Source organism: Paroedura picta, chromosome 9 (assembly GCF_049243985.1).
Source record: "Paroedura picta isolate Pp20150507F chromosome 9, Ppicta_v3.0, whole genome shotgun sequence".
In the NCBI taxonomy this organism is placed as follows: Eukaryota; Metazoa; Chordata; class Lepidosauria; order Squamata; family Gekkonidae; genus Paroedura; species Paroedura picta.
In genome coordinates, this window is record NC_135377.1 from 29,840,681 (window position 1) to 29,867,826 (window position 27,146).

At 41.6% G+C, this 27,146-nt stretch overlaps 1 protein-coding gene across 4 annotated transcripts in view; it reads right to left on the reverse strand.

Annotated features, from left to right (window-relative positions):
* The window catches only part of HNF4G (hepatocyte nuclear factor 4 gamma), a 71,686-nt gene extending 45,446 nt beyond the window's left edge, over positions 1-26,240 (reverse strand). The window contains exons 1-2 of one of the 4 annotated variants that reach the window (XM_077352118.1): positions 26,044-26,225; positions 14,652-14,764 (exon numbers count right to left, since the gene is read on the reverse strand). In XM_077352118.1, the coding sequence (XP_077208233.1) occupies positions 14,652-14,712 (61 nt within the window). In that variant the 5' untranslated portion in view covers positions 14,713-14,764; positions 26,044-26,225. Of the gene's footprint in view, positions 1-14,651; positions 14,765-17,046; positions 17,065-26,043 lie in introns of those variants that run through there. The other 3 variants (XM_077352117.1, XM_077352120.1, XM_077352121.1) reach the window with 3 other exon arrangements.
* Positions 26,241-27,146: the final 906 nt, after the last annotated feature.

Here is a 27,146-nt window from a genome sequence, read left to right on the forward strand (position 1 = left end):
TTGTACTTCCCTTTACTTACAACAGGAAAGGTGTGGTATAAATAAATAAATCATAAATCCAAGCCATTGGTGAATTTAAGAACTTCATATAGGAGTGCTCTTGCAATGGGACATAGCACATGATGATCTCCAACTCAAAATCTTTTTTTTTAAATTGCTTACATATGTGGATGGTATACGCCAATAACATTTGAGATATTTTTTAATATGTTGCAAAAATTTATGAAAAATGACAGCTCTCATGTAGCCAAAGCAGTATGTACATCCCATCTTATCCAATATATTGTGTTGATGTAATCTCCTAATGGACAAAATTATTCTCATGTGTTTGGTCCTATGCAAACATATCTTTTAATATGGATAGGAGCAGCCTATCAGGATTCATCACAATATCTCTGAGGGTTTGCTCAGCCATATTTGCAAGGAAGAACAGCAAAGAAGAGATCAAATCCCAAGTAAAACAATAGCCACACCTTCAATTTTGTAAACCAAAAACCAAAGCCAGGCAAGATTGACCAAATCCTTTCATGAGGGATTGTCACCCAGAGTATTTTCAGGCAGGGTCTGAGATTATTCTGCTGGTTTCAGCCATATGAACATAGTTTGCTATTGCTGTCCGAGCCACAAAATACATTTCAAGTTAAATGTTAAGGAACGGAAAAGCCAGCTAACTGGCAGGATTGCTGGAAAAATTGCTAATGGCAATTTTATTTATTTCTATCATGCGTTTCTTCCCACTAGGGACTCAATGGCTTATAGCGGAAAACTAAAATATAATTGTGCTTCTGGGAATCCCCTTTCCTCTCCTTGTGTCCCACTGCTTCAGATTATCCATCAGGATGTTCTCCACTTTCCGCTGTTTTCTGGTCCAGAAGTGATGGTGGGGAGTCCTGATGCCACAATAATTTAGACAGACAAACACACACACACAAATATACACACTATCATCCATTTTTGGGCTGGTCCTTCACCCAGGGCCAACTCACAGGTTCAGAGGGCCCAGTCCGGTTCATTTATCTGGCTATTTCCTGGCTTATACTATGGAGGGAAACTCAACCTCAGCCCAGATCTCATGCTGTTAGAAGAAACATTCCCAAGATTCCTCTCCCCTGCAATTGTGGAATAATGATCAACAACTGTTTTTAGGACATGCTGGGCAAGCATCTGTTAGAAATAGATTGGCTGAACATGATCCTCAGAACAAATTGTTGGAATTTATGGCCCTTGGAGTCCTTTCCATCCTTAGGCTCCTATGATTCCACTACCATGTATGCATTTTTTCACTTTGATACTTACCTTTGAAAATGTAGGAGCCTCTACCAAAGAGGTAACTCAAGATTCAGCAGAAGTTAGGAACTTCTTAACTTCAAAGAAAATCCATCAGATGTTTCTAGCAAAAGATGAACTCTTTGTACATTGAAAATGAAAAGCAGTTCTTTGAAAATGTATTTGTAGTTTGTTGTGAGACTACCCCTTGGTGGCAATTCCTTTAAGTATTTATAGGAAGGAGGGCTTCTCTAATAACTTATTTCTTCTTTGACATGCCCATAATTCAAAGAAACAGTTTGCACTCACTTTTTAATCAGAAGAAAGAGCACCCTGTTGAGAAATTTGTACCATATTAAAATATTCAATGACAAAACTTGTCTAAAAAGTTTAAGGAAATCATTAATTTAAAATAAAATATACTAAGGGAGGAAATATCAGAATAATTCTAATATGAGCTCCAACAGTCTCACTTTAAATTTGTCCTGAAGTTTAATCTGTTCACACATACCCACCACAATATGAGCAGGTCCATTCTTGATTCCAGTGTGTGTGCCTTTTAAAGGATTATTAGGCAAGTATTCTCACCTTGTTTATTTAGCATTTACCTGGAATGTCTATCCCTCCCATTCTCGACAGCTTATAGTCAGAAGCTGTACTTGTGTGTTTTGCAACATGCCCACACAATCTGAAACACAAACTGACCACAGTAGTATAACCTTCCAGCTGCATAACAACTGGTTTTATAACACCATACAGGAAAATCTAAATGAAGGACTGTCCAATTAATGCAGTCATATTTCTTTACACAGAGTGAGAAGCTCTGTGCCTTGAAATATAATCTTTAGATTTTATGTAAAGACATAGGTATAATCAGGTTTCCTCCAATTTGTCCTGCCACAGATCATAATGAAACAAAATCTAAGTTTCTCAAAAGGACTACAAACAAATGCACTAGGCAATTTAATTCGACTACCTCAGATCCTAGCTGCCTTAACACACTTGGTGCACTAGAGAGCTAAGGTCTTGCCCAGTGGTTCTGCCTAGTTTGTATCTAAGAAGGCTGGAAACGTTATGGAAATAATTGTGTGGATTTTAGTGCAATTCTCACATTGGAAATCTGTGTTTTAGTCCCAATATCAGCTGTCGGTTTCTCTGACTGCTTCTGCTCTTCTTCAATAAAAGCTATTATTTATTTTAAAATGAATACTCATTGTCTTTCATTCTGCTTGGTTTTCACATCAATAAAAATATAACAATAATAAAATAGAGGAAATCACGATACACCATAGAGTTCAAAAATGTTTCCAACTTCTGATTTGGCAACCAGGTGAGAAGCACCTGGTCTTTGTCTAATTCTCCCCTAGTCTGCAGATCCCAGCTTGCCTGCCAGTGAGCACAAGCAAAACAAAATTTTCCCTCCATGCCTCCCCTCCCTGATGCAATCTGGCAGCCAACCTTCCCAATGCTGCAGGAGACAGCTTGGGTTCAAGATCAGGGATGGGCAGATTTATCCCACCCACCTACCTCCATCCTTCAGAAGCTGTCTGTGGGCTTGGATGAAGGAAGAGAGGCAGGGGAAACTGTGCCTGCCTTCCCCGATCCTTATAAGTATTAAAAAAAAATAGTCTTGCATGTTACAACACAGCAGAATTCTAAAGTAATAACCAAAAAAAATGCAAAAAGTTAAAAAACCAAGGGGTGCTATTGAGAGGGAAGATTAGACCCACAGCATATTGAAGGGGGGCACTAAGGGGGATGAAGTGAGGGAGAGACGGAATGCCAGTGAGGAAAGGGATGTGCCCACTCAGAAAAAAGTCCACATGCAACCATTTCCACACTGAGCAGCCCCGAGTTAGACCCCACTTGAAAAGATGAGGATTCCTATGCTGTAGGCAAGTAAAGGAGCAATTCAGGTCTGTACCCGAAGCAGATTTCAGTGTGGAAATAGGACGAAAAAGTTATCCCCTTAAAAATGCAAATCTGAACAATATTACTGGTACAGAAACAGTCCCAGAGTGAATGGCATGCATTCCAAATGCGTGTTCTAATACAGATGACGTCTCTGCATGGCACTGTTTTAACAGATTGCTTACTCAGCTGTGTATTCAAATAAACATTCCATTTACTACTATGCAATGCAAATAAATCTCATGTATCTGGCCTACCCAACCAAGCCTCCAGAAATGAAGCTGGCTTGCTATAACCAGAATGGGAAATAATGCAAAGAAAGAAAGGAATGGATCATGTGCTACCATCTACTTGGCTGTAAACATTTATCCATGTGATCTATACTGCCTCTGGGCACCTATTTAGGAAGTTGGAAAGGGCATTTTGAATAGTGGTGGAGAAGCCCAACAGTTGTTACAGCCTCTGTGACAACATTGCTGTAGCTGCTATATTTCAAATATAGGCATTTTCCTGACTGCAGCCACCCAGGTTTTCATTGGTGTTGTGGTGGTTCTGATGATTGCACTTATCAATGTGATCATGATACACTTGCATGTTTTCTATACACTTTGTGGAAAGGTTTACTGCTCCCCCACCTTTTTATTTTTGCTCATATGCTGAAGAGTGGCAGCACTTCAACACCCACACCTGAGAGTTGTATCTGGTGTACATGTCTCATCTCTTACTGGTTGCCTCTTTTCCCACATTTGAGCCTTATCTCTCATTGGTTCCCCTTCCCCACAAAAATTGTGAATGCCTTTACATGACTTGCATCAGGTACACAGTTCACGACGATTGTGTGTTTTCAGGCTAGCTGCATGCACTGAAATATATATGTGAAAATGCCACAAAGGGATATGCTAGAATCTGATTTTGAGCAAGAGACTGCCTTGGAATTCATGACACACTTGGGGGGGGGGAGAATGGGACAGCATGCAAATATTTACCAAGTTGTCTGTGCACAAAAAAAATAAACAGTATCATAGGGGAATGAAAATGAAACATTAGAGCAACCTGGAAAACACCATAGTTACTATGCCTTGCTTCACATATACTATAGTGTTACTGAATTTTCTCCATGTGATAGTTATTTGTTCACATGGATTTCTTCTTCCATGCTAGAATTTCACCAGTTTTTCTTGCCGCAGGAAGCCGTTTTAGTGTCTGAAGCAAATGAATGTTCCATACTCTCCAACCACAAGATAATGTTTCTCATCTTGGCTTCTCCTGACTATTTAATTTTATATGAACCCCTTGTTAAGCTCCAGATTTTCACTACTGAGAGAGAGCTGATTAACAAATGGCACTCGTGTTTTGAAATGGAGTACAGCTCTTTTTGTTGGCTTCTCCATCCTGGTAGCTTCTGATGTATCTTGAAGTCATCCCTGATTAGCACTTTGATAGAAGACCACCAAGGAAGTCCAGGGTTGCTACATGGAGTCAAGCAATGGCAAACCAACTCTATTTGTTTCTTGCTTTGAAAAGCCTATGGGTTTGCTGAAAGTCAACTGCGGAACTTTCCAACACCACTCCAAATAAAGTCTGCAAAAGCTTCTAACAGCCATTTCGAATGTGTAACAAATTACTGACTTTGAGATTTTCCACCATGCCTTGAGGCACCTCTTTTTTTGTACTAAACATCCTTCCTTTTGAAGGGGGGGAGTTAACTCAAAAGCTTACTCACTATATTGATAATTTTAGAGGGCTGTCATGTTGGTTTGCAGTAAAACAGCTGGATTCAAGTCCAGCAGCATCTTAGAGACCTGTAAGATTTTGTGGGTATAAACATTCGAAAGGATCCCCCCCCCGCCAAAAAGAATTTTATCAGATGTTATCTTGAAACATTTTATCTTGTTTTTCAAATGGAAAACTTTGTTGTTCTGGGTTTCTAATAATGGACCAGTATTGCCTCCTAGAGTCTTTATTTCAGAACTCAGAATATGATAATCCCTGAAAAGCCACATGCCTTTGAGTGCCCACTGCATCTACATCATATGGCCTCTAAATAAAGCCCAGTCTATTTGACCTAACCTGACTGAGGAATGGGTCTTGACTCAGGCCTAGTGATATCATAGGTTTTAGCATTGACCATGTTCAACAGTCAAACTTACCTTGTCTGAATGCTACAATTAGACTTGGTCTATTCAGGTCACAATATATGTTTTGAATGCTTACCAGACAGGTTTGCATTGTTGTTTTTTCACAACTAATCATGCACCAAAACACTATATAACTCCCACCTTTCAGGGCCATCAAGAAACTCCAGAGTTTCATGAAACCCTGATTGAGAAAGCCTGCTTTTAATGAAAGATAGGAATTCAGAGAGCATTGCAATAGATAGAATGTTAATGTACAGTATTGTAATAGAAATAACGGATTTTTTTAATATTCAGAAAGTTTTACAGTGGCCACAGCTGCATGAACAGCCAACTGTGCTATACTGCACTGTTAGGAAGGAATACAGTGAAACAACCTGCTGAACAGCCATGAATGGGCCATCAAAAATGATCATTTTAAAATAAAACCCTCCCTTTTGAATTCCAGTGAACTGGATATGAGCCAAACCGCTCATATCCTTGCTCAGGCTTAACAATTTTTTCCCAGTCCCAGAAAAATGTCCACTATATTTCTTTACTGGCTTCCTCAGCAGCAATGAATGCAAAAGAGAAATATGAAAAATTATTGGGTCATCATTGTTCCTTTTCCTTGGGAGCACTGCTGTTAATTCAGCACTCTGGATTTATTTTACAAATAACAAAGACGAAAGGGCTGTATGTAAAAATTAAAATAAAAGGTAATTCAATAGTGAATACTTTCCACAACACATGGATCAGAAATTTTGTAAGTAAAAAAAAAACAAAAAACCTTGGTTGTAATAACAGCCTGTCTCCCAATGGGGCCACTAAAAGGCAGCATAAAAATCATTGCTGCACAAGACTGAAGATAATAAAACCAAGGAATGAACCTGTTTTAAACCCATCTCCTACACAGTGACTTATCTATGCAAAGTAAATTAGTCTCTCCATCATCCACGGTTAAGAAAAAATAGACTCTCTGTGGGAAACATTTACTTACTTGTATGTTTCCTTCAATGTGTATATTTTCAAAGCTCTTGCACACCTAATCCACTAGTCATTAGTAGGGTAATAAAAAGACATAAATTGAAAGGCACATACCCCAACTTGTTTATTTAGGTGTGCTTCTTAATGATGGAGACCTTTGTACCAGGCAGCACCTTTGATTCAGAAGCACTTCAATCCGTTTCCCCATACCCCTCTTGTGTTGGAAATTCCATAGGCATTTGTGTTCACAAAGACATTGTGATTATTTATAGAAATATTACATTTAGATTGTTAAGCACAGAATGGGTTCCTCTTTGTTGGGCCAGGCCTATGCTTCAGACAGCATCTCTCTGTCACATGAGGCAGCAGTGCTACAATGACTCCTACAATGAAGGGAACATGAATTAGCCTAGGGCAGCACACAGTAGAAGCAGACAGGTCAAACACTAACAGCCACCTCTAGAAAATGTATTAATGAGACATCACTGAAGCATCCCTGCAGTATACAGAGAAATATGAAAAGGACCTGTCCAACCACACCTAGGCATACTGGCAACCATATAGTTAAATTGGCACATGCCTATTCATCTGGTTTGTTGTGTATCAGTACTGTATACCCTCCCCATTCCCCTTGCACTAGAAATGCCAGGAAAACATTATTGATCATATTTTGGGCCTATTATACAACAAACTACGAGCCAGTAATAAACACTGGAAAGGATGCATATTCTTTGCTATATAAATATACATTCAGGGTAACTAGCAAAGGAATTTCAGTTGGATATCTCTCCAACAGGTAAATGCAGGACCACCACTGATGCTTGGACAGTTAAGCTGTTATTTGGGGAGAGGGGTGTTACCCTTCTTCTAAGAGTTCAGTTAATTAGTCAGTTATTGGTAAACAAATTTCCAAACCAAAAACAAAACCAAAAAAAAACCCCTTCAACTTAGGTACTGTTCAGAAACACCGTGTGAAACAACATACAGGTTAATAAATAATAGTTGCCATTCATGAATAGAAAGCTGTAATTCATATTTTATGGTATCAAAACTATGATGGTAACACATCATACCTAATTTAACCTCGTAAAAAAGCACGCCCACTGTTGGCCCACTGTTTAAAACCAGGACCTACCAGTTAATCAAATTAAACTTTAGGGGTCACTCTAGTTATACACGTTTCCATGAAGCAATGGAAATGCTTAAGGCATCTTCTTCCCTGGGTTATTTGCTCAGCCTACACATCACTGATGCACAGTGATACTCTAGTTTGCATTGATTTGTATTCTATGTGAAATGAGATAGTTTTGTGTTATTGGATAGTAATACAAGTTACAAAAATATTGTCAGTTATGATAAAGTTCACATGATAAGACTTACTACCCAGGCCCATTACAGATCTAGCATCAAAATAGTATCTCAAAACACTGTAAAAATGTAAACATCAGTATTAATATGAATAATCATCAATTATAATCATCATCATAGGTACTTTGAGATGGGAAAAGCTTTATTGGGGGCAGGAGTAAAAAAAAAACCACCCTTCTTCTGGTCTGGTTTTATTGGAGAAGTTCTAGTCAAGCTTGATTGAGAAAAAGTTTGACTAGCTGGAGGTTTATGACCACTAATACAACCACTTTTATGGCAGAGAAGGCAATAGATCGTTGGTAAACACTGATAAGTCCTCAGTTCTTGTGAGAAGTCTCCACCTATCCAAATGTCCTAGCACTGGAAAACCCCACAGCCTGATAAGGATGTAGACCAGATGACCCTTAAAGTGCGGTGGGTGGAGGGAGGTAGTTTCAGATGGAAATTCTAAATGGAGACATTTTCCAGCAACCTAGATACTGCATAAATGGCAAAGCATCTCACCCTAAGCCAGTTTGGTGTAGTGGTTAGGACTGTGGACTTCTAATCTGGCATGCTGGGTTCGATTCTGCACTCCCCCACATGCAGCCAGCTGGGTGACCTTGGGCTCGCCACGGCACTGATAAAACTGTTCTGATCAAGCAGTGATATCAGGGCTCTCTCAGCCTCACCCACCTCACAGGGTGTCTGTTGTGGGGAGAGGAAAGGGAAGGCGACTGTAAGCCGCCTCCTTCGGGTAGAGAAAACCGGCATATAAGAACCAACTCTTCTTCTTATTATTATTCTAATTAACTAAAGTTTACAAAAATGCAGGTCCCTCTTGCTGAATTCCAAAATTAACTGATGCCACAGTGGCTTAAGAACCTGAAAAATATGGATAGCCCTTAAAAACATATGGGCAGCTTCTAAAAATACTAGCCAATATAATAGTACTACTTACAGTACTATGTGCTTGGCACGCTTTTCTTACTTCCTAAAAATGCAACATGATAATACCAGGGAATCTGTGATCCTAATATTTTATTTGGTGCATTTTTATCTTATCCTTCCTCCAAGCAGCTCAGTGTATACATTGTTCTCCTCTCCTCCATTTTATCCTCACAACAGCTTTTAAACTCTGAGGGGAAATGATTGCTCTAAACTAACTTATTAAGTTTCTTGGCAAGTAGGCATTTGAACCTGGATCCTTCATTGTCCTGGTCCAACACTGTAAGCAACACATCACACTGGCTCTCATTTTCATCCTCAAGGAAACACAGAGCCACGAATCCAAAAGGACTTTGGAGTTGATATGCACTATGAGTGTTGCGCTCAGAAACAAATTCCAAACACACTGGGGGGGGGGGTTCCTGTGAATTGGGACAATGGCACATGGGAAGATGGCACTGAAGCCTTTCACCAGACCACTTTCCTGAGTTCAAACAGCTCCAGAGAGGCAATATTTGTCCTATTGGGGAGACTTATATATGCTGATAGCTATTTCTGCTGATCCAGCAGAAATAGCCAACAACCCCAGACTCTCTGGCCAAATATTTGGCTGTGGTGGACTAGCTCAAGATGTGTCAGCTGAAATTAAATCCAGCAAAGACAGGGGTCCTCTGGCTGGGCTAGCACACTGAAGCAGATACAATGCATCTCCCTGAACTAGATGGAGGTCTGTTTAACACCTGCAACCACTGTCTCAAGTCTGAGCATGATTCTGGATGCAGATCTATGAAGGCCCAGATTGCCTGCCAGATCTACCACCTTCACCAAATGCGACAACTTGCACTGTGCCAGTTGGAAACTGACCGAGCTGCCACGCAATGGTCACCTCCAGACTGGACTTCTGTAACTTGCTCTATGCAGGGCTGCCCTTGAAGCTGATCCAGAAGTTCCAGCTGGTCCCGCATGCAGCAGCATGAGTCCTTACTGGGACTAAATGGAGAGCCTATATCACACCAGTGTTCTCCCAACTGCACCGGCTCCAGATCAGACCAAATCACATCCAAGGTTCTGGTGCTATCCTTTCAAGCCCTAAACAGGTCTGGGACTCCTATACTGATGGAACCGCCTCTTCCACTAAACCTCCCAAGGAGCACTAAGATCCAGCGAACAGAAATTGCTCAGGATCCCTGGCCTAAAAGGAGTAAAACTGGGCTCAACCAGAGCCAGGGCCTGTTCATTCCTGGCTCTAACCTGGTAGAACACTCTCCCTGATGAGATCAGCACCCTTCAGGACCTTAAACAGTTCTGGAGGGCCTGCAAGACGGAGCTGCTCCACCAGGCCTAAGCTGAGACAAGGAAATTTACACCTAAAAAACAATGGCCTCCCTACCAACAAAGCAGCAAATAAGCTATCCACGGAAACACCAACCCACCTTACAGAGTTGGGCTCCCCACTATGGGGTTAGGAGAGCAGTTTACGAATATAATTTAGTATGGTTTGGATAATATAATTTAGTTTAAATGTTCAAAAAAATTGTTTATCAATGTAAATTATATAAATCATGTTATTAGCTGCCATAAGCCAAGCAGGAAGGTGGGCTATACATTATCATTATCATTATCATTATCATTATTATCATTATCATTATTACATATAGGCCTCCCTAATGGGACAAATAGTGGCTCTTGGGGTCCTCAGACTCACACTCACAGAAGGGATTACCTGTTGTGAAAATACATTTCCAAGTTTCCTATTGCTGGACTGGACTTATAAGGATCCAATGCAAAACAGCCATGGCAAATGTAAAAAATAAGATGGAGACAATAATGTTGATTTTTAATCTTTTTTTTTTTTTGCAAATCCAGTAGACAGTACAACAGAAGTACCATTGCTAATCTGTCAACATTTTACAGAAGAGTAAAACAGCTTTCTGTTTTAGCAACTTTTTTATAATATAGGCACACTAACTCAACAACTATTTCAGCTAAATCCATATATATATCCCCCATCCCCTCTCTCGTTTCCCTGAAAACCTGGTTATTTTATCTACCTCAACAACCAAGCTACTCTACCTTGTCATTTCAATTTTCACATATTTTCTGTTTGTGTATTAGTTCTCTGATTCCACGAAATCTCATCTCTGCAACTCACAGCTATAAGCTACTGTCTGGAACAAAGCTCCTTCTAAAATTCAATCTCAAACAAAATGAAAACGGAGGAGGGAGAAAGAAAATCACAAATAGGAAAGTGGGCCACAACCAATCCTAGGCGTCCCATTCTCACAGGTTCTGCAAATTCTTTTTGATTCATCAACAAACCTGAGTTTCAGGGGCATGCAGCCATTTCTGCTGTTGCAGAGTTAACAGAAAAGGGGGATTAAACAAGATAAGATGGTCTGAAAAACGCTGTATATTGTTGGTGCTGGTTGCTAGGTCAGTACACAGGAAAGTACTAAAATAGACAATACTCTTCTGCTCATTTAAAAAAACCATAATGTGAATTCCTAGAATGCTTCGAAAACAATATGACCAGCCTCCTGAACTGACCACCACTTGGCTCTCCTCCACCTAAACCCCTTGACACTTTCAGGTCCAGGAAAAGTCATACCTCCCACTTAAAGCTTGTAAACACTGCATTCCCTTTGGGCTAGTTGAAAGTTCAAAGTAACAGTGAACAAAGCTTATGAACCCTAGGATCCAAGTAATGGTTTGCCATTCCTTTCTGTTGGTTTCTGAAAGAACTAACCCCAAAAAGCAAAATATGAGCTGGCTACTGAGCAAATAAGATCTGGTCAATCACTATGCCCCCCCCATGGTTTTTACATTCTTCTGTGAGCGGGATTGGGGATAGGGTTTTAGTTCACTGACAATTATTTTACAGATTGGATCTTTTTGATGATTTATGTGTATTTTATTGTGAGGTTGTATTTATTGTTCTCCCCACGAGCCAGTTACCGGATATACACTAAATTGTAAAGAAATATATTTATAATATAACCCATTCACTCCTGGCTCCAGCCCCAAAGTCTTCAGCTATTTCCCAAACCAGAGTGGGCAGCCCCATCCCATGATGCTCTTAAGATACCTCACGCCAGACCAGCTTGTTTAATAAAATGACTTAAACAGCATAGGAAATATAGTGGCCATAGTTCAGGTGGATAGTAGTAGGGGGTTTGGCTTATTTTGCACATGTCCTCCTGCTAAAAGGAACTTGAACTATTAATTTGAAGTAAACATAGTTTTCAGAAGACAGACCTACAAAATAACTTCTAGTTGCTGTCCCCAGAAAAAAATGATGATTCCATACAAAATCACTGAGAGTTTTGCCTTGAAAATCATATGTCAAACATGCACAAGTTCATTCCTCATGCTCAGGACTGCAAGATCATTTTGAAGTTACAGCAAATTGTTCATATGGAGAGGATAAGGGGGAGGGATAGTTAAATGGGTTTTTAGTTTCTACTAATATGATTTAGGCTCTGTAAATAAGGAAGAAGATATACCATCAAGTCATCCATCAGTTGTTTGCAAACCACCAGGAAAAGCTTTCTAGACCACAATGTGAAAACCTCTGATCTATTTATTCTGTAAATGTAAGTGTCTAGAGACCACCAGGCATATACACGGTTATCAAGACACTTTGTGACGGGAAAAATAAAAATAAACACACTAATGACACTGGGTAACAGTATGTGGGCAAGGCATTTTACCTTTAAATTACATGACTAATGAGGTATATAAAGTGGCTCTAAATGGATTTAGGTCAAGCTGTAAGGCTGACCTTTAGCAACTTATCGATTTTCAACAGTGATCTAGAATCTCATATCCCAATAACAGAATTAAATGCTTCTCGTCAGCAGGAGATAGGCCTTTGACAGTCTCATCTCACACATCAGGTTTCCATCCCACCACGGATTAGCCTATGGTTCTGGAAATGTGCTTCTATAGCCACTACAAATATTACAGAAAGGACACTTTGGGGCTGGTCATGAACAAAGAATAACACCCTGATGTTGGACTGATGTTGTACAACTTTATTTGGACAGTACCATGGGAGATTTCTTTTTTAAATGAACACATCAGTGCTGCTCTGTTGAAGAACTGAAAATACATGAGGACCAACACCATCATTTTGCAACAGAAATTATTCCAACCCCAATTCCACCTAATTGCAGCTTCATCCCTAATAGAATATCTCCAGTATTAGAGGCTATTGGGAGCTAGGTTGGTGTAATGGTTATGAGTAATGGTTCTAATCTAAATGGTGTAATGGTTCTAATCTAAAGAGCCGGGCTTGACTTCCCACTCCTCTACATGCAGCCAGCTGGGAGACCTTGGGCCAATCACAGTCCTGTTAGGGCTGTTAGCACAGAGAAGTCCTGTCACAGCTCCCTCAGCCTCATGTACCTCAAAAGTGTGTTTGTTGCAGGGAGAGGAAAGCAAGACAATTGTAAGCCGCTTACATACTCCTTTGGCAGTGAAAAGCAGGATATAAAAAACTAACTCTTCTCCATAAAGATGAACACCGGAAGATCACTGCCAGTAGCTGTCTAAAAGTCAAAAAACAGCTGCTGCCTAGTCCCCAATTCAGATGGGAGTTGTAGGTACAGGAAAAAAGGGAGTTATCTGGCCACTCCTACTTGGATTTCACCAATTATAACAAACCATCTACCACATACTGTTCATCTTTAAAAAGAAAAGAGGTGTTTTTACAAGATCCAGTTAACTTCTTGCATCTTATAAGATTTAAACCATATACTCCAAGCAGAAAAATTGACATTTAAAGGCTTCAGAAGTATATATTTGATGTGCAATAGCACAATTTTCTGGAAGGGCCACTCTTGTAACACATACATGCTTACCGATTCATTTTATCTCAAGACACTCCTGGTTGTTTTTCCAGGGCTCAGGTCTCCTCCTCCTCCCTCCTTTGCCTTGCAGCTATAGAAGCTATTCAGTTTCACTTCTATGATTGCAGATATCAATGGACTGGAGCCCAGGGAAGATTAGTCAGATTCCTTTCTGGTTACTACCTTGGCAGCCCTGAGCAATGGGACATGCAAGTCTAAATGCTAAGTATACTGACAGTTTTGCAAGACATCGAGCGTTCCAGAGGACCACTTCAGGGTCTCAAACAGGTTTCCAGGAGACAACTGCCTGTGTTACAAAATTCATTTTAACCACTTTACCTGAATCACAGCTTCAGCAAGGAGAACAAGAACTGACAGATTCAGCCATCAAATCAAGATGCAAGCTCTTGGCCTTCGACTTGATTTAATAAAACAAAATGTAATAACATTTTCTATTGTTTTTTTTTATATTTTCTTAAGAGAGAAATTGACACAAGAAGCAAACTTTGCCAGAAAATAATAGAAGAGTTGTTTTGATGCCATGCTTTTCACTACCCAACAGAGTCTCAAAACGGCTAATAATCACCTTCTGTTCCTCTCCCCACAACAGGGCACCCTGTGAGATACGTGGGATTGAAAGAGCCCTAACAAGTGCTGTGAGAACAGCTCTAACAGGACTAGACCAAAGTCACCCAGCTAGCTGCATGTGGGGAAGCAAGGAATCAAACCCAGTTAATCAAATTAGAGGTTGGAACTCTTATCCACACCAAGCTAGACAGTGGGTTGCCAACCTCCAGGTGGGGCCTCAGTATCTCCCACTGTTACAACTAATCTCCAGACAACAGAGGTCAGCTCCCCTGAAGAAAGTGGCTGCTTTACAGGGTGCATTCTCTGGCAAAGTGTCCTCCTGAAGTCCTGCCCCAGGCTCCACCTCCCAAATCACCAAGTATTTCCCAACTCAGAGTTGACAGACTGAACAATACCAGGGAAGATTCTCAGCCTAAGGAGAGATACATTTGTTGATATATTACATTGTTATGAAGTTATTTATTTATTTACGTATTATTTGAACTACCCTATCCTTGTAGACTCAGGGTGGATCACAACATAGCTAAAATTACATATAAAATACAAAAATAGAAATCTAGATTAATCTAAATTAAGACTTAAAACATCATAAATGTTTACCATATGGGAAACAGGGGGGTCATAATTATGCAATACTCACTGGGGGGTATCGTTGGTATCATAGAACTATTGCTGCCCATGGAATGAAAACTTGCCCTCATTTTCTGAAGGATTTGTGGTACTTCAAAATCTGTGCCAGAGGGATGCAGGCATCTGTGTGTACAGAAAATGCAGAGATGCCTTCTACCACTTTCACCTCTTTTAACGCTATAACAACACTATTTAAAAACACCATTAGGCCCATTATGCACGGCCGCTGAAATGGCAATTTCGGGTCACATGGAAAACGCGGAGGGGGAAGAAGCGAAGCAAACCGCTTATGCACAGGACGGGACGCAACAGCGGCAAAACCCAGAGTAACCGATTATGCACGCTGCAACCCCGGCGCCACTTCTGGTTGTGCCCGGTCACCCGGAAGCTCAGCTTTCTTCCGCGTTTCGCTAGCGCAGCTTTTTCGGCGGCATGCACCGAAGCTGCAGCCGGTTGCAGCTGGCTCCGTGCGTTATCGGTGATTTTAGTCGCCGCCATTCCACCCCGAATGTGCACTATCCCCCCCATGCGTAATGGGCTTTACATATACTGCATTTGCAAGCCAATGTTCAAAGTATCTTGGGGTAGGTAGAAATAATCTGTTTTTGTTTGTGGTGGTAGGGATCATTGTTTCATCATACTAAAACGTCCAGAGTTTGAAAACACACTTTGACATAAGACAGCATGTTTCTGTTGTTTCGATTCACCCCATCCCCTTTTTGGACACTAAATAATTCAAACCAGTATGGTTTCTTTTCAAAACATTTTTTTAATTTTGAAAAACAAAACCTATAGCTTGAATCTAAAATATTGGACAATTGGCATAAACTTTCATACATTTCCATCTATTTTGTAATCTACAATTAATAATGCTTAATATTTTTAATAATTGTGGGAGGAGGCCTGCCCCTTGAATATATCATCATGTCATGCAACAAGTATTGTTAAAAAGGGTCTTCAGGGCTGTATCTCTTCAAATCAAAATTCTGTTAACTTATATTTCTAATCAAATTGATTTATCACAGTCCAAGACCAGCAAAGAAAGTGTTCCACAGTACTGAAATATCAAAAGTGGCATACATATAATATTAATATAAAATATTTAAAACAGCATAAAATACATCAATTACCTACAGAATAAAACCATTCCTTCCCTCATTTAGCCCAGAGGCTTCTGAACCTAGATGCCATCCATCCAAACTTGGCCACTTTAAAAGTTAATAAATCTTTATTTATTATTCAACTTATATACCACCTCTCTCCACAAGCATAACAAACTCCTGGATTTTTTTTTACTGCTATGTTCTAATAGGTTTGGAGTGGGAATGTTAACCAATATTAACCAGTGGCAAAATGCATAGATTTCTGGAGTTGTTTTTTCCCCTGTGCTGCATTTTAGTTTACAGAAAACAAAATGTTTAGTAAGTGGCAACTGACTGTGCTTTAGGGAAATTGCCTGTGTAGGTGACAAGGTCCGAAGATGACCAAGTGTTTGAGCCATTTTTTCTACTAGAACCCTGCTACCTAATCTGACCCTTAACCTGACAGAAAACCTTCACACAGGCCCTTGAAATTATCCATATTTCGGCAGCCTGATATTACACCTAGAATGTTGCTATGTCAAATTACATGTCATATGACGGCAAGCATTTTGTATTCTCCTTGTGCCCAAAGACAAAATAGAATGCTTAAAAAAGACAAGCCCTAGTCAATATCAGCTGTGATGAATGGCCACCACATTTTGCCCACTTTGAACAGTTTTATAAAGTTTCCTTGCCCCAGTTCAACTATCCAATCAGTCTTTCTTACATAACAACAATACTAACAACTTTATTTTTATAGCCTGCCCTTCCCAGTTGGCTCAGAGCAGGTATAGTGGGAAAGGGATGGCAGTCCCTCTATCCATCAGGCACATGCACACACAGAATTAAGTATGGCACAAATATAGTTTTAAACACCTTCTCAAACTCTCTCCTCTTGTTCCAGCACTTGTCCCTGTACAGCAGCTTTTTACCATTGAGAAACCCCTGAAACATTCATCAGACTTTGAAAAACCCCAGAAGTGGTGTGATCGTGCAGAATATGATTGGGAAGGATAGCTGTGGATATGCTCACCGGGGTCCCTTCCCTTCCTACCTCCTCCAGGACCATTACTGGCCAATTTGGGAGGTGGGAGGAGGTCAACATGGCCATATATGGTCATATCACCCATAAATGTTTAACAAATTTAAAAAATATATAAAAAATTAATTAACTCCCACCCATTCAGGAAACCCTTCCAAGGCTATCAAGAAACCCCAGAGTTTCACAAAACCCTGGTTGAGAAAGCCTGGTGTAGAGGGAAGTGACACCAACCAACATTTCTCAAACACTGCTTTTAAAAAATGCCAAACTGCAATACATACCTCTTTTTCTTAAATCTCCCACCTACGGTCCCTGATGGGGAGAGGGGACTACAGAGCCATGAAATCCTCTCTTTCTCTTCCCAGCACTTTCATAAATACCACCAAACCAATAAGACACGTTTAATGTCCCACCAGCCAGGTTTCACCATCCACAAGCCTTCCACAAATCACCATTGCTACAATTAGGCATCACTGTTGGGTAGAAAGAGATTTGAGGTAACTTTACGTATGTGACAAGTGCTGCCCCATTTTAATTAAATGCAGCATTTCCATTTTCTATTGTCATAATGACTGAAATTCAGAAAATCAAGGCTTTAATCAAGAACCTTCTTTGGTCGTCCATTAACAGTAACTAAACTCTGCCTGAAAAAGTTTTTGATCTGGCACATTTTATATTAATATGAACAGAAATGCAACAGCTACACACATCTTAAGGTAACAGTGAGTATATGCTAGCTTGAGTACAGGATGGCACTGAAGAATATTTTTTTTTAATCTAACCGAAATGAAAGGCAATTTTTTCCCCAGTTAAACAAGTCATGAACATTTGCATAAAATTAGAATATATATATGTTAGGAAGGGAGGGGGAGAAATACCCAGTTTGTTACTGCATCTGGAAATAAACCAAGAAGACAGAGGCCACATCATTGTCCATCGAAGACTAATAACTGTTAGAGGGACAGCAAATGTCAGGCCCTGAAAAGTTGCTACCACTGTTGAAAAGGCTAGATAGAAGCCTTCTCTTTTTCTTATGGGTTAGTAAGACAGAGTCTGGCCTAAAGTTTTCTCCAGTACTTTCTCCTGAGGAGTTACAAAGGGCAGGCAGCTAGCCCATAGTATTTTAAAATCTCAAGGGCTGCCATGTCATGTTGTGAAGTAAATCTCATACAATTCATCACCCAAGTTGGAGGAAAATAGTTTGAAGCTCAAAAATAATGAATTCTGTCATTTCCAATAGAAGTGTGAAGGGAGAATTATGAATGAACCTTTTAAAAATACGTGTGTGGAGGGAGATTGCCCTTCTACGAAATGAAAGCAGCACGCTTGTGTTTAAATGGCCCAATCCTGAAACCAAGACCTTTCGCTTTCAATTAACTTAAATTGACAATTGGAAAAGGTTTGAAAATGTAGCCTGGCTCTTTCTGTTTGATAGATTTCAGCTTTGACATTATACGTGTTATTCCAACCTGAATTTTACTTCTCCCTTTAAAAAAAAATGAAAATGTAAAGTGAAAAACCTGATTCAATCATAGCTGTTGGGTTACAGATTAAAATACTTCTAAAGTGAAAAAATGTAACACATTTTAGCTTTTGATATCATCTCTGCCAATTATTTCAATTATGTTATTACATCTGTACTTTATAATGATAAAACCATTCACAGCTCCAACCTAAGGATATTAGCTCAAAAAAAAAGTCCAATCATTTTTCATGAGCCATTACAGATGCATAGGTTTGTGGGTTGATCCTGATTATCAACAACATGCAATGTAACCAATGCAGGTATAATAAGTAACCCTTTCTTTAAATTATTACATATTAGCAAGACAATTTTCTAGGGGAATAGGTCTTTATTGAGTCCATCCTTTATGATAGGTGGCATTTGTAATCAGAAGAACAGCCTTCCTATGCCATGAGGCTCTGCATAGACACAGGATCCATGTATCCATCAGAAACAATAAATCAGGCAAAAGCAAGAACTGGTTTCATATAACCAAGCTAGGCTATATGCCTTGCATTTCATGCTTAGCATAACTGTAATAAGAAATCTACCTGCTTTTGCACACACTGTACTTGGGATGCAAGAGAAGGTTTCTGTACAGCTGACTAGCACAGTTAAACAAGACCTCCAAAGAATGTATACTATATAAGAGCCTAGAGGAATATATGTATCTGATTAAGTGGAATGAAACAAGTTCATAACTGGTATACTTGTAATACTGTACATCGAGAAACTGTATTTTAATGAGATTATTTAGATTTACTTCAATCTGTTTTTGAGATTATTACACATGGTTGTACAGCCTATCCCATACACAGTTTTTGTATTTAATTTTGAATGTTTATGCTACGTGACCTCTTTGTATTGATAATGTCCATTACTATAATGCCCCTGTATAGATCTATGGTGCAGTCTCATTAGGAATAGGGTGTACAGTTCTGGTCACCGTATCTCAAAAAGGACATGGCAGAGCTGGAAGAAGTACTGCAGAGGGCACCCAAGATTATTAGGGAGGTGAAACACCTTTCATTGAGGAAAGGCTGAAGAGCCTGGGGCTCTAGAGTTTAGAATAGAGATGACTAAGGGAAGAGGTGACATGATAAAGGTTAATGAAAATATGCATAGCATAGACAGAGTTGAAAGAGAGTAATTTTTCTCACACTCCCATATTACTAGAACTCAAGGGTGCCCAATGAGACTGATGGGCAGGATGTTCAGGACAGAGCAAAGGAGGTATTACTTTACAAAGTGATTAAAATGTGGAATTTGCTGTCAGAAGTTGTAGCAATGGCCACAGAAACAAACAGCTTTAAAGGGGGATTAGATTCATGGAGGATAAGTCTGTCAAAGACTACTAGCTATGGTGACTGAGGGGAACCTTCACATCCAGAGGCACTCAACCACCAGATGTTAACATCAGGGGAAAGCCTCAGCCTCTGTGCCATGCTGTTGGCCCTCCGAAGGAACTGATAGGCCACAGTGTGAGAAAGGATGCTGGACTAGATGGACTATTGGTTTGATCCAGCAGGGCTCATTTTATGTCCCCATCCAGGTTGTCTTGCATTTACAGGTACTTACTTTGGGGTGACAAGAGCCTTTTTTGGTGCAGAGTGGTAAGGCAGCAGACATGCAGTCTGAAGCTCTGCCCATGAGGCTGGGAGTTCAATCCCAGCAGCCGGCTCAAGGTTGACTCAGCCTTCCAACCTTCCGAGGTCAGTAAAATGAGTACCCAGCTTGCTGGTAATGACTGGGTAAATGGTAAATGGTAATGACTGGGGAAGGCACTGGCAACCCCCCCTCTATTGAGTCTGCCTTGAAAACGCTAGAGAGCGTCACCCCAAGGGTCAGACATGATTCGGTGCTTGCACAAAGGGGGATACCTTTACCCTTTACTCTGGAGTGACAGAAACTTTTCTGGCAGGGGAGGAACATCCTATTGGTAGCATACCAGCAACCACTAAATTTGTTCTTCACAGTTGTTCACAGGTATATATGCAGGGCATGGGACAGAGGTATGAGCCTTGTTTAGCTTCTGAGATCTGATGTGATAGGCCTAGCCTTGGTCATCCAGGTTATGGCCAACATCGTTCCATTAAATGGTTTACTGGACAGTTCCTGCCCCCCTCCACCCCCAAAAGAAGAACCCTACTGATTGCTACTGCCCATAAGTAGCCCAAATATCTGTACAAGCAGCTTGGAACCGCCAGGATAAAGGAAGCCAATAGATTCTTTAGTCTCCTGGTCTGTGGCAAAACATACAGGAGGCCCGAACAACTCACAGTTCACCAAGCCAAATGAACCCTATTGTAGTTTTTCAAATGCTCCCCAGCTGTGATAGCTCCAGGCATGTATCAAAGACAGGAAATGCATCAGATGCCTGGTGGCAAGGGCTGCCTCCGTTTAGGGAGTCACTATTCAAAAAGGTGGCATCCTCAGGCCAACCTTTCCTTGAAAGAGAAAGCATCAGCTTCCTAAGCAGCTTGCACTACATTTCAACTGTTCCTTCCATTAGAATCAAATATAATTTTTGACCTTGGCAACCACAGGCCTGTAACCAGGAATTTGGTGATGGGACACGAATGATCACAAGAATGCCGGAAACAGGGATTGCCATTCAATGCAAAACAGAAGGGGGGGGGGACACACACACAATTGAAGTGGTCTGTTTGTTGACATTTTAAATAATATTTGACAAGCACTTGGCATTTATTTTTCATTTTATTTACAAGTTGGCCATTATCCCAGCACTTCTGTCTTCACTGACAACTTTAAGGCAGTCAGAGATTTACTTACACTTGGCCTGTACAGTTTTCCACTTGTCTGCATAACTAAAAGCTATTTTTTTTAATAATTAAAGCTTCAGGTCTGGAATGTCTCAGATGGCAACAGACTCTCGCACCTGCCCCCATTCCAGACAAAATGAACTGTTGCTCATCACCTTTCCAGCAACTTTTAAATGCAGAGGCCTTCTCACAATCTTCTTTCTCTAAGGTAATTGTAGACAATTTCTTCAGCTTTCCCCCACAGTATATGTTTATTTATACTATGCTACATTGGGGGTGGGGACTGATTGTGAGATCGCATAATAACAATTTTTAAAAAATGAATTTACTATAGTTAACTGCAATAAATAGCAAAACTGCATTTTAAAATGATCGGCCTTTCTTCTGTATCGGTATAGACAGAATTTGTAGATCTCTCTAGGCACAGACCGGCCCCAGACCAGTTTAGCTTCAGGTATGATACTATGTCATACTCCCTCCCACCATATTCTGAGACCATATATATAGCCTTTGGATGCAACTGGTGAAAGGGGGAAAGGAGGGTTGCTAGTACACTGTTGGTCATTTTATGATTTATACATTCAGCGCTGTCATGGAGATGTCTGCTAACAGCCATGCTTTAATTCACCCTTGCCACAACAATTGCACTTATTCAGTGTCAACAGTTCAGCACTGTCACACTATGAGTTTTTGAGAAACTTTTCCAGTGGCCTCCCATGCTGCAATTATGCCATAAGAAATACATGAAAGCAGGAAACAAACCAAAACTGCACTCTACAATGCAATACAGCTAAAGCACTGCTGGTTCTTTTTTTCTAGATCCCTTTTTAGCATGCTGAACCTTATCTAACTTACCCATATTCATCTTAAACAGAAGCGGTAGAAATAAATGGTGCATACATGTTCCCCTCTCAGTGCCAAGTTTTACAACTTCCAGAACTGAGGATATGCTTATTTCGTTGACACGATCTTCAACTGCGCCTTACTTTCTCATTCTGCCACTACATGACACCCAGAATTTCCTTCCATATTAAAAGGCATAACTTGTTCCTAGAGGCCTCCTTACTATAAAAGCACTGACCAAAAGAAGAATTTATGATGAGTCAAACAGATGGCAAGAGAAATTGCCCTTGTAATAAATTGTAATAAACAGGACTTTAAGAAAAATCGGACGGACAGAGTAGGAGGCTGCTGCTACATTCCCATTGTATGAGCCACTAAAATGAAAGACAACATTTCTGAACGAGATAACTGCACTGGGATCTTGTCCGACACCTGATTTTTTTAATGTGTATGAGGTGAGCCTCAGGCAGAGCTGCCTTGCATCTGTAAGACAGGAAGAAAGGGACAGGGAATTGAGTACCAGGCAATGAAAACAGCATTTTAAACTGGGTTTTCTCCCCTCAAAGCTGTAGAGTAAAAGAGGAATTATGGGAAGTATGGACCAGGTTACAAAAGAGCATTTCAAGTGCTTTCTACCTTAACTCTCTTTATACACATCAAAAAAGAGGGGAGAAAGAGAATTGGATGATCAATAAAAAGGTTCACAATATTCTCCCAGCATATGGCTTCAACTGGATACTTCAGGTTTTTGCTGAGGATATTTTTGTTTTGTTTTTTATCCTGTGCATACTGCATGACATGCAAAATTATACTTTAAATCTACAAAGCACTTTCATAGTTTTAGACTTTCTCCTGTGAATTCAGTGCATTTCTAAAAACTATAAATGTGGGTATTTTTAAAGACACCGTCATGTGTGCACTTCATTGTAAATATATTTGCATTTGGAAGTAAATCTCATAGCTTCAGTACATGATTAAACATATATCCTTACTTTAAAAACATTGTTATTAGAACTTTAAGCTTTCTGAAAATGTTCATGAAAGATGCAGTAGTATAATGGTCAAGAAAATATGGCACAAACCACTTTCTCATCTTCTATATTATTGGGATAATAATGTATCCTACCTCTCAGGGATACCTTAACAGTAATATATGGAGCACGCAAATGAAACGCACTCTATAAATGCTAAGTCTTACTATAAAGCACCTTAACAACTAAGCAATGCATTGTAAATTGTGGGTCACTGGTAGAGCATCTGCTTTGCATGCAGAGGGTCCCATGTTCAATCCCTGATGTCTTTCAGGTAGCAGATATTGAGAAAACCTTTTCCCTGCCTGAAATACTATTTCCAATCAAGTGCTAAACTGAATGGACCAATGGTTTGACTCGGTATAAGGCTTTTTCATGTGTTCATCAACTATTTCTGCAGAAACCGTCTGTAAGAGTAAGCAACAAAGAACGGCAACATGAGAATCCATGAGAAAAGAGGCTCTCTTTACTAGATGTCACTTCCTGTATTTAACGTCTACACTAAGAGGCATCCCTACGGCAACCAATCCAAGTACTGCATGTAATCACTGAGCTTTACACTATTCCAGCTCAGGAGCTAAAAAACAGGGCGACCAGACACAGAGAAAATAGCATGCCTTTGATAGCTCCAGGGCCTATGCAGTTCTTATATTGCTACGACTCCTACTTGGATTCCCTCTTCCTTTTTTCAAATACCTGGTCATGTGAACAAATGAAACTGAAAACAAGGAGACTATCACCTTTGTTACTGGCTTCACTCTTGACCCATACAAATTGTGTCTTGTACAGATGGACTAAGCTGTTTCAGGAAGCAAAGATTTCTGCAGTTGTATCTTCCATGAGGGGAGGGAAAGTCGTCTAGTTTGCTGTGGTTTTAAACCTCATACCTGAACCTTAAGCATACAAGTTAGCTTTGCAGAGCAGGCTATACAGTAGTAAGAGCTCGTCAGAGTTTGGAAAGTTAAGGGCCCATTAACAAGAGGCAAAGTGGTGGAAGGAAGGGTGTAAAATAGATAACAGGCTAAAAAAACAGAAATCATTTTTTTAAAAGAGTAAAGGATAGGAAGATAGTAAGAGGAAGCTTAAAGGGCAGAAGACACAGGGGACAGGAAAAAAGATCCTGATGAAACTCCAGAGCCCAAGATCGACAGGAGGTGAATGGGAGGAAAACAGGAGTGGTATGTAGTTTCAAACCAAGGCATAAGATAAATAAGGGGGGAGGGGAAATCGAAGAGCAATGAAGACACTGTCAATGGACACAGGAAGGAAAGGATGATTAGGCAAATTCACGGAAGACATGGATGGACCCATTAGCCATGATTGCTCAATGGAACCTTCATGTTCAGAGGAGGCAAGAGAGGGAGGCTTGGGGGCCTTCAGTAGTAGCAGCTGGTCACTGTGGAAACAGAATACAAGACTAAATAGGTGATTGTTTTGCTGCTTGCAGGATTTTTATACTTGTATTCAAGGAACAAGTACTAAGTAAGGAAAAAGCCATCATAGGACCTAGGCTGTGCATTGTGAAGTCTGTAACAAATACAGACAGGAACAGAAGGATGGAACGGCTGATGTCCAGCTAGCAGTGAGGCACTGGTTGTGACAATCCAGATTTAAAGCTCAAGGTGTTATTGTAGTTTTCAAAGTCCAACCATTTCAGCTTCTGCTGCCCTATGATCTGGCAACCCCAGTGAATGCCACATCTGATGTGCACTAGCCAGCCAGATCTTTGGCGGTAGTCTTCTAGGAAGTACCCTTTGCAGAAACACAGAGCAGTAGAGGTTTAGTAACACAGGACAATGTTACATACTTGGCAATCTAGGAATCCTGTTTCCTTGTAGATGTGAAGCCACTGCAAGTCTACCTTCAGACTGAACAAAGTTACATGTGAAGTAGCAAAGACATATATTCGTCCACATCGCCAGCACTTCTAACTAAAAAAAAATGGTAGGGAGATTGCCAGAATGGCATTGGTTGTACTCAAGGTCGCCATGACTATGCAACCATTTAAAATCTCAGTGAACTCAAGAGGAAGTTAACATTCTTGGTATGTCCTGGTCTATGGTGGGGCCATAATGAGGCCTCCAATCAACTTCATGGAATTTCTGGCTGCCTAACCATCAAGTATTGCAATAGCTTCAAGATTAATACATTAATTCAATCCCAAGGTTTTGTGAGCCAAAGACCATTTCTAATGTTCTCCAAGGAGGTCCAGCCACCAAGTGAGCAAGGAAGGGTATCCCTTCTGGAACCACAGCAATTTTCTATGGCACTGTGAAACTCCACTCCTTGAAAATATGTTCCCAGATCTGAGGGCCAATGGGCACCTTTGTAATTCTGATGTAAGGTTGTGGGGAGGGCCACAAAATGCAGGAGGTAGTGCCAGCTATATTATGACTCTCACGGCTTCCTTTCAGCCAGAGTAAGCTCCTTGTGCTATGATGGCAGCTTCTAGTAAAGTCATGTTTAAAAAAAAAAAAATGCCCAGGAAATAAAATATCCAATGGCCAATCAGAATATGCCAGAATACACTCCACCTAACCCCATCTATTTTTTAAAAACACTTGGTGAGCACCAAGAAAGGTGTCCATGGGTGGCACAGCGCCCATGGGCACCACCTTGGGGACCCCTGATTTGTATTATTATTTCAAGGGGGGAGAGAACATGGTATGGGAGGTGCTGATGTTGGCAGAGGTCTTCCCACTCACTTTCAACCTAGTTTCTTCTTGGCAGACAGTCGAAAATCCTCTGGGGATGAATGAGTCTATTCTATAAACAGTAACGGCGGGGCTCGCTCTGGATGAGCCGGAGGAGGAAATGAACCAAGGGCCTGCCAAAGACCCGGGAGGGGAGGGGAGGGGAGGGAAGGAAAGGCGCGCTCGGGACTCGGCGGGTGCGACGCTGTCAGCCGCTTGGAGCCCAGGGAGGCCCCGCCGAGGCACGTGATCCCCGCCGAGGCAGCCCTCGCTCCGGCTCCACATCGCCCGCTGCTCAATCTGTGGCGACGGGCCAGCGAGAGGCTGTCTCGGCGGTGGCGCAGCCCGGGCCGAGCTGGGCGAGGGAGGCGGTGGCGGCGCTGCGCTCCGTCTGCCAGGAGGCGCCAGCGGCAAGGCGACTTACCTGGCCGGCCGAGTCGCTCCTGGCCTTCTCGCCGCTCACATCCGCGGCAGCATCTCCCCGCCTCGGGTGCCGCCGCTCGCGGCCCTCGCCCGGGTTCATGCGCTCGCCCAGTCGCCTCCCGCACGTGCCCTGGAGGGGATCTTAGCCGGCCTCAATGGCGGCGGAGCCCCGAGCAGCATCAGATCGATTGACTAAACAAACTGAAACGTGGGTGGGGAGGTTAAACAGTAACCAAGAGCCGCAAGGAAAACTGAAAGCGGCCGGCACTGCCGGCTGCCCGCTAGCGGCGCGCGTCGGGCCTTCCCTTTGCCCAGGGGTGGCTGCCGAGGACCCCGCCGCCCCATAGCCCTGCGAGGACGGCCGAAGAATCCGCCCTGGCCGCTAGGGTTCCGTGCCAGGAGCTGGCGTAGCCAATCAAGCGTGTCTCTGAGCATGGACCGAGTGTAAGCGCGCGCGAGCCCCCGGGGACGACGCTTGGCTCTCCGTTGCCAGCGACTGAAAGATTGGGATGTCGAGGTCTGTTTTATTCCTTTAGAATCGAGCCTGTGCGTGTTTACTCGGAAGTAAGTGATGGTTTGCTCAATAGGCTCTGCTTCCGGGTCAGTTTGCATTGGCTGGCCCCTGGGAAAGGCTGCGCTTCGCGGCCGCCAAAAGCCATGTGAGCCGAAGTTCGAGGGGACCCTTTCACTGGCGTGGGCTGGCTCGCCCAGGCGCTCGCAGCAACCCAGGCTGGGCGAGGCGGCAGAAAACCTCCCCGGCTTCGAGCAAGTTTGTGCAGATTTAGGAAGAAGCCGCTGAGGCGGCCGTGGGAGCCGGAGCAAATGACCGGGGAGCCAACCCCACCGCGAAGGCTGCAGCCTTCGGATAACTTAACCCAGCCCTTTCGAACCAAGTCGCACTTACTCCAGAGTAAGCCTGCTGGATGTCTAGAGAGTTGTCAGGCGTCCCTGCTCTCCTTGGGCCCACTTCCTCTCTTTTAGCCTAACCTACCTCATAGGGTGACTGTGATAAAATGGGGGGGAAAGGAGAACCAAGAACAAACGCAATCGGCAGCTGCTATGGGAAGTTTATGCGCCCGCGTCGAGTTCGACAAAGTTGTGAGT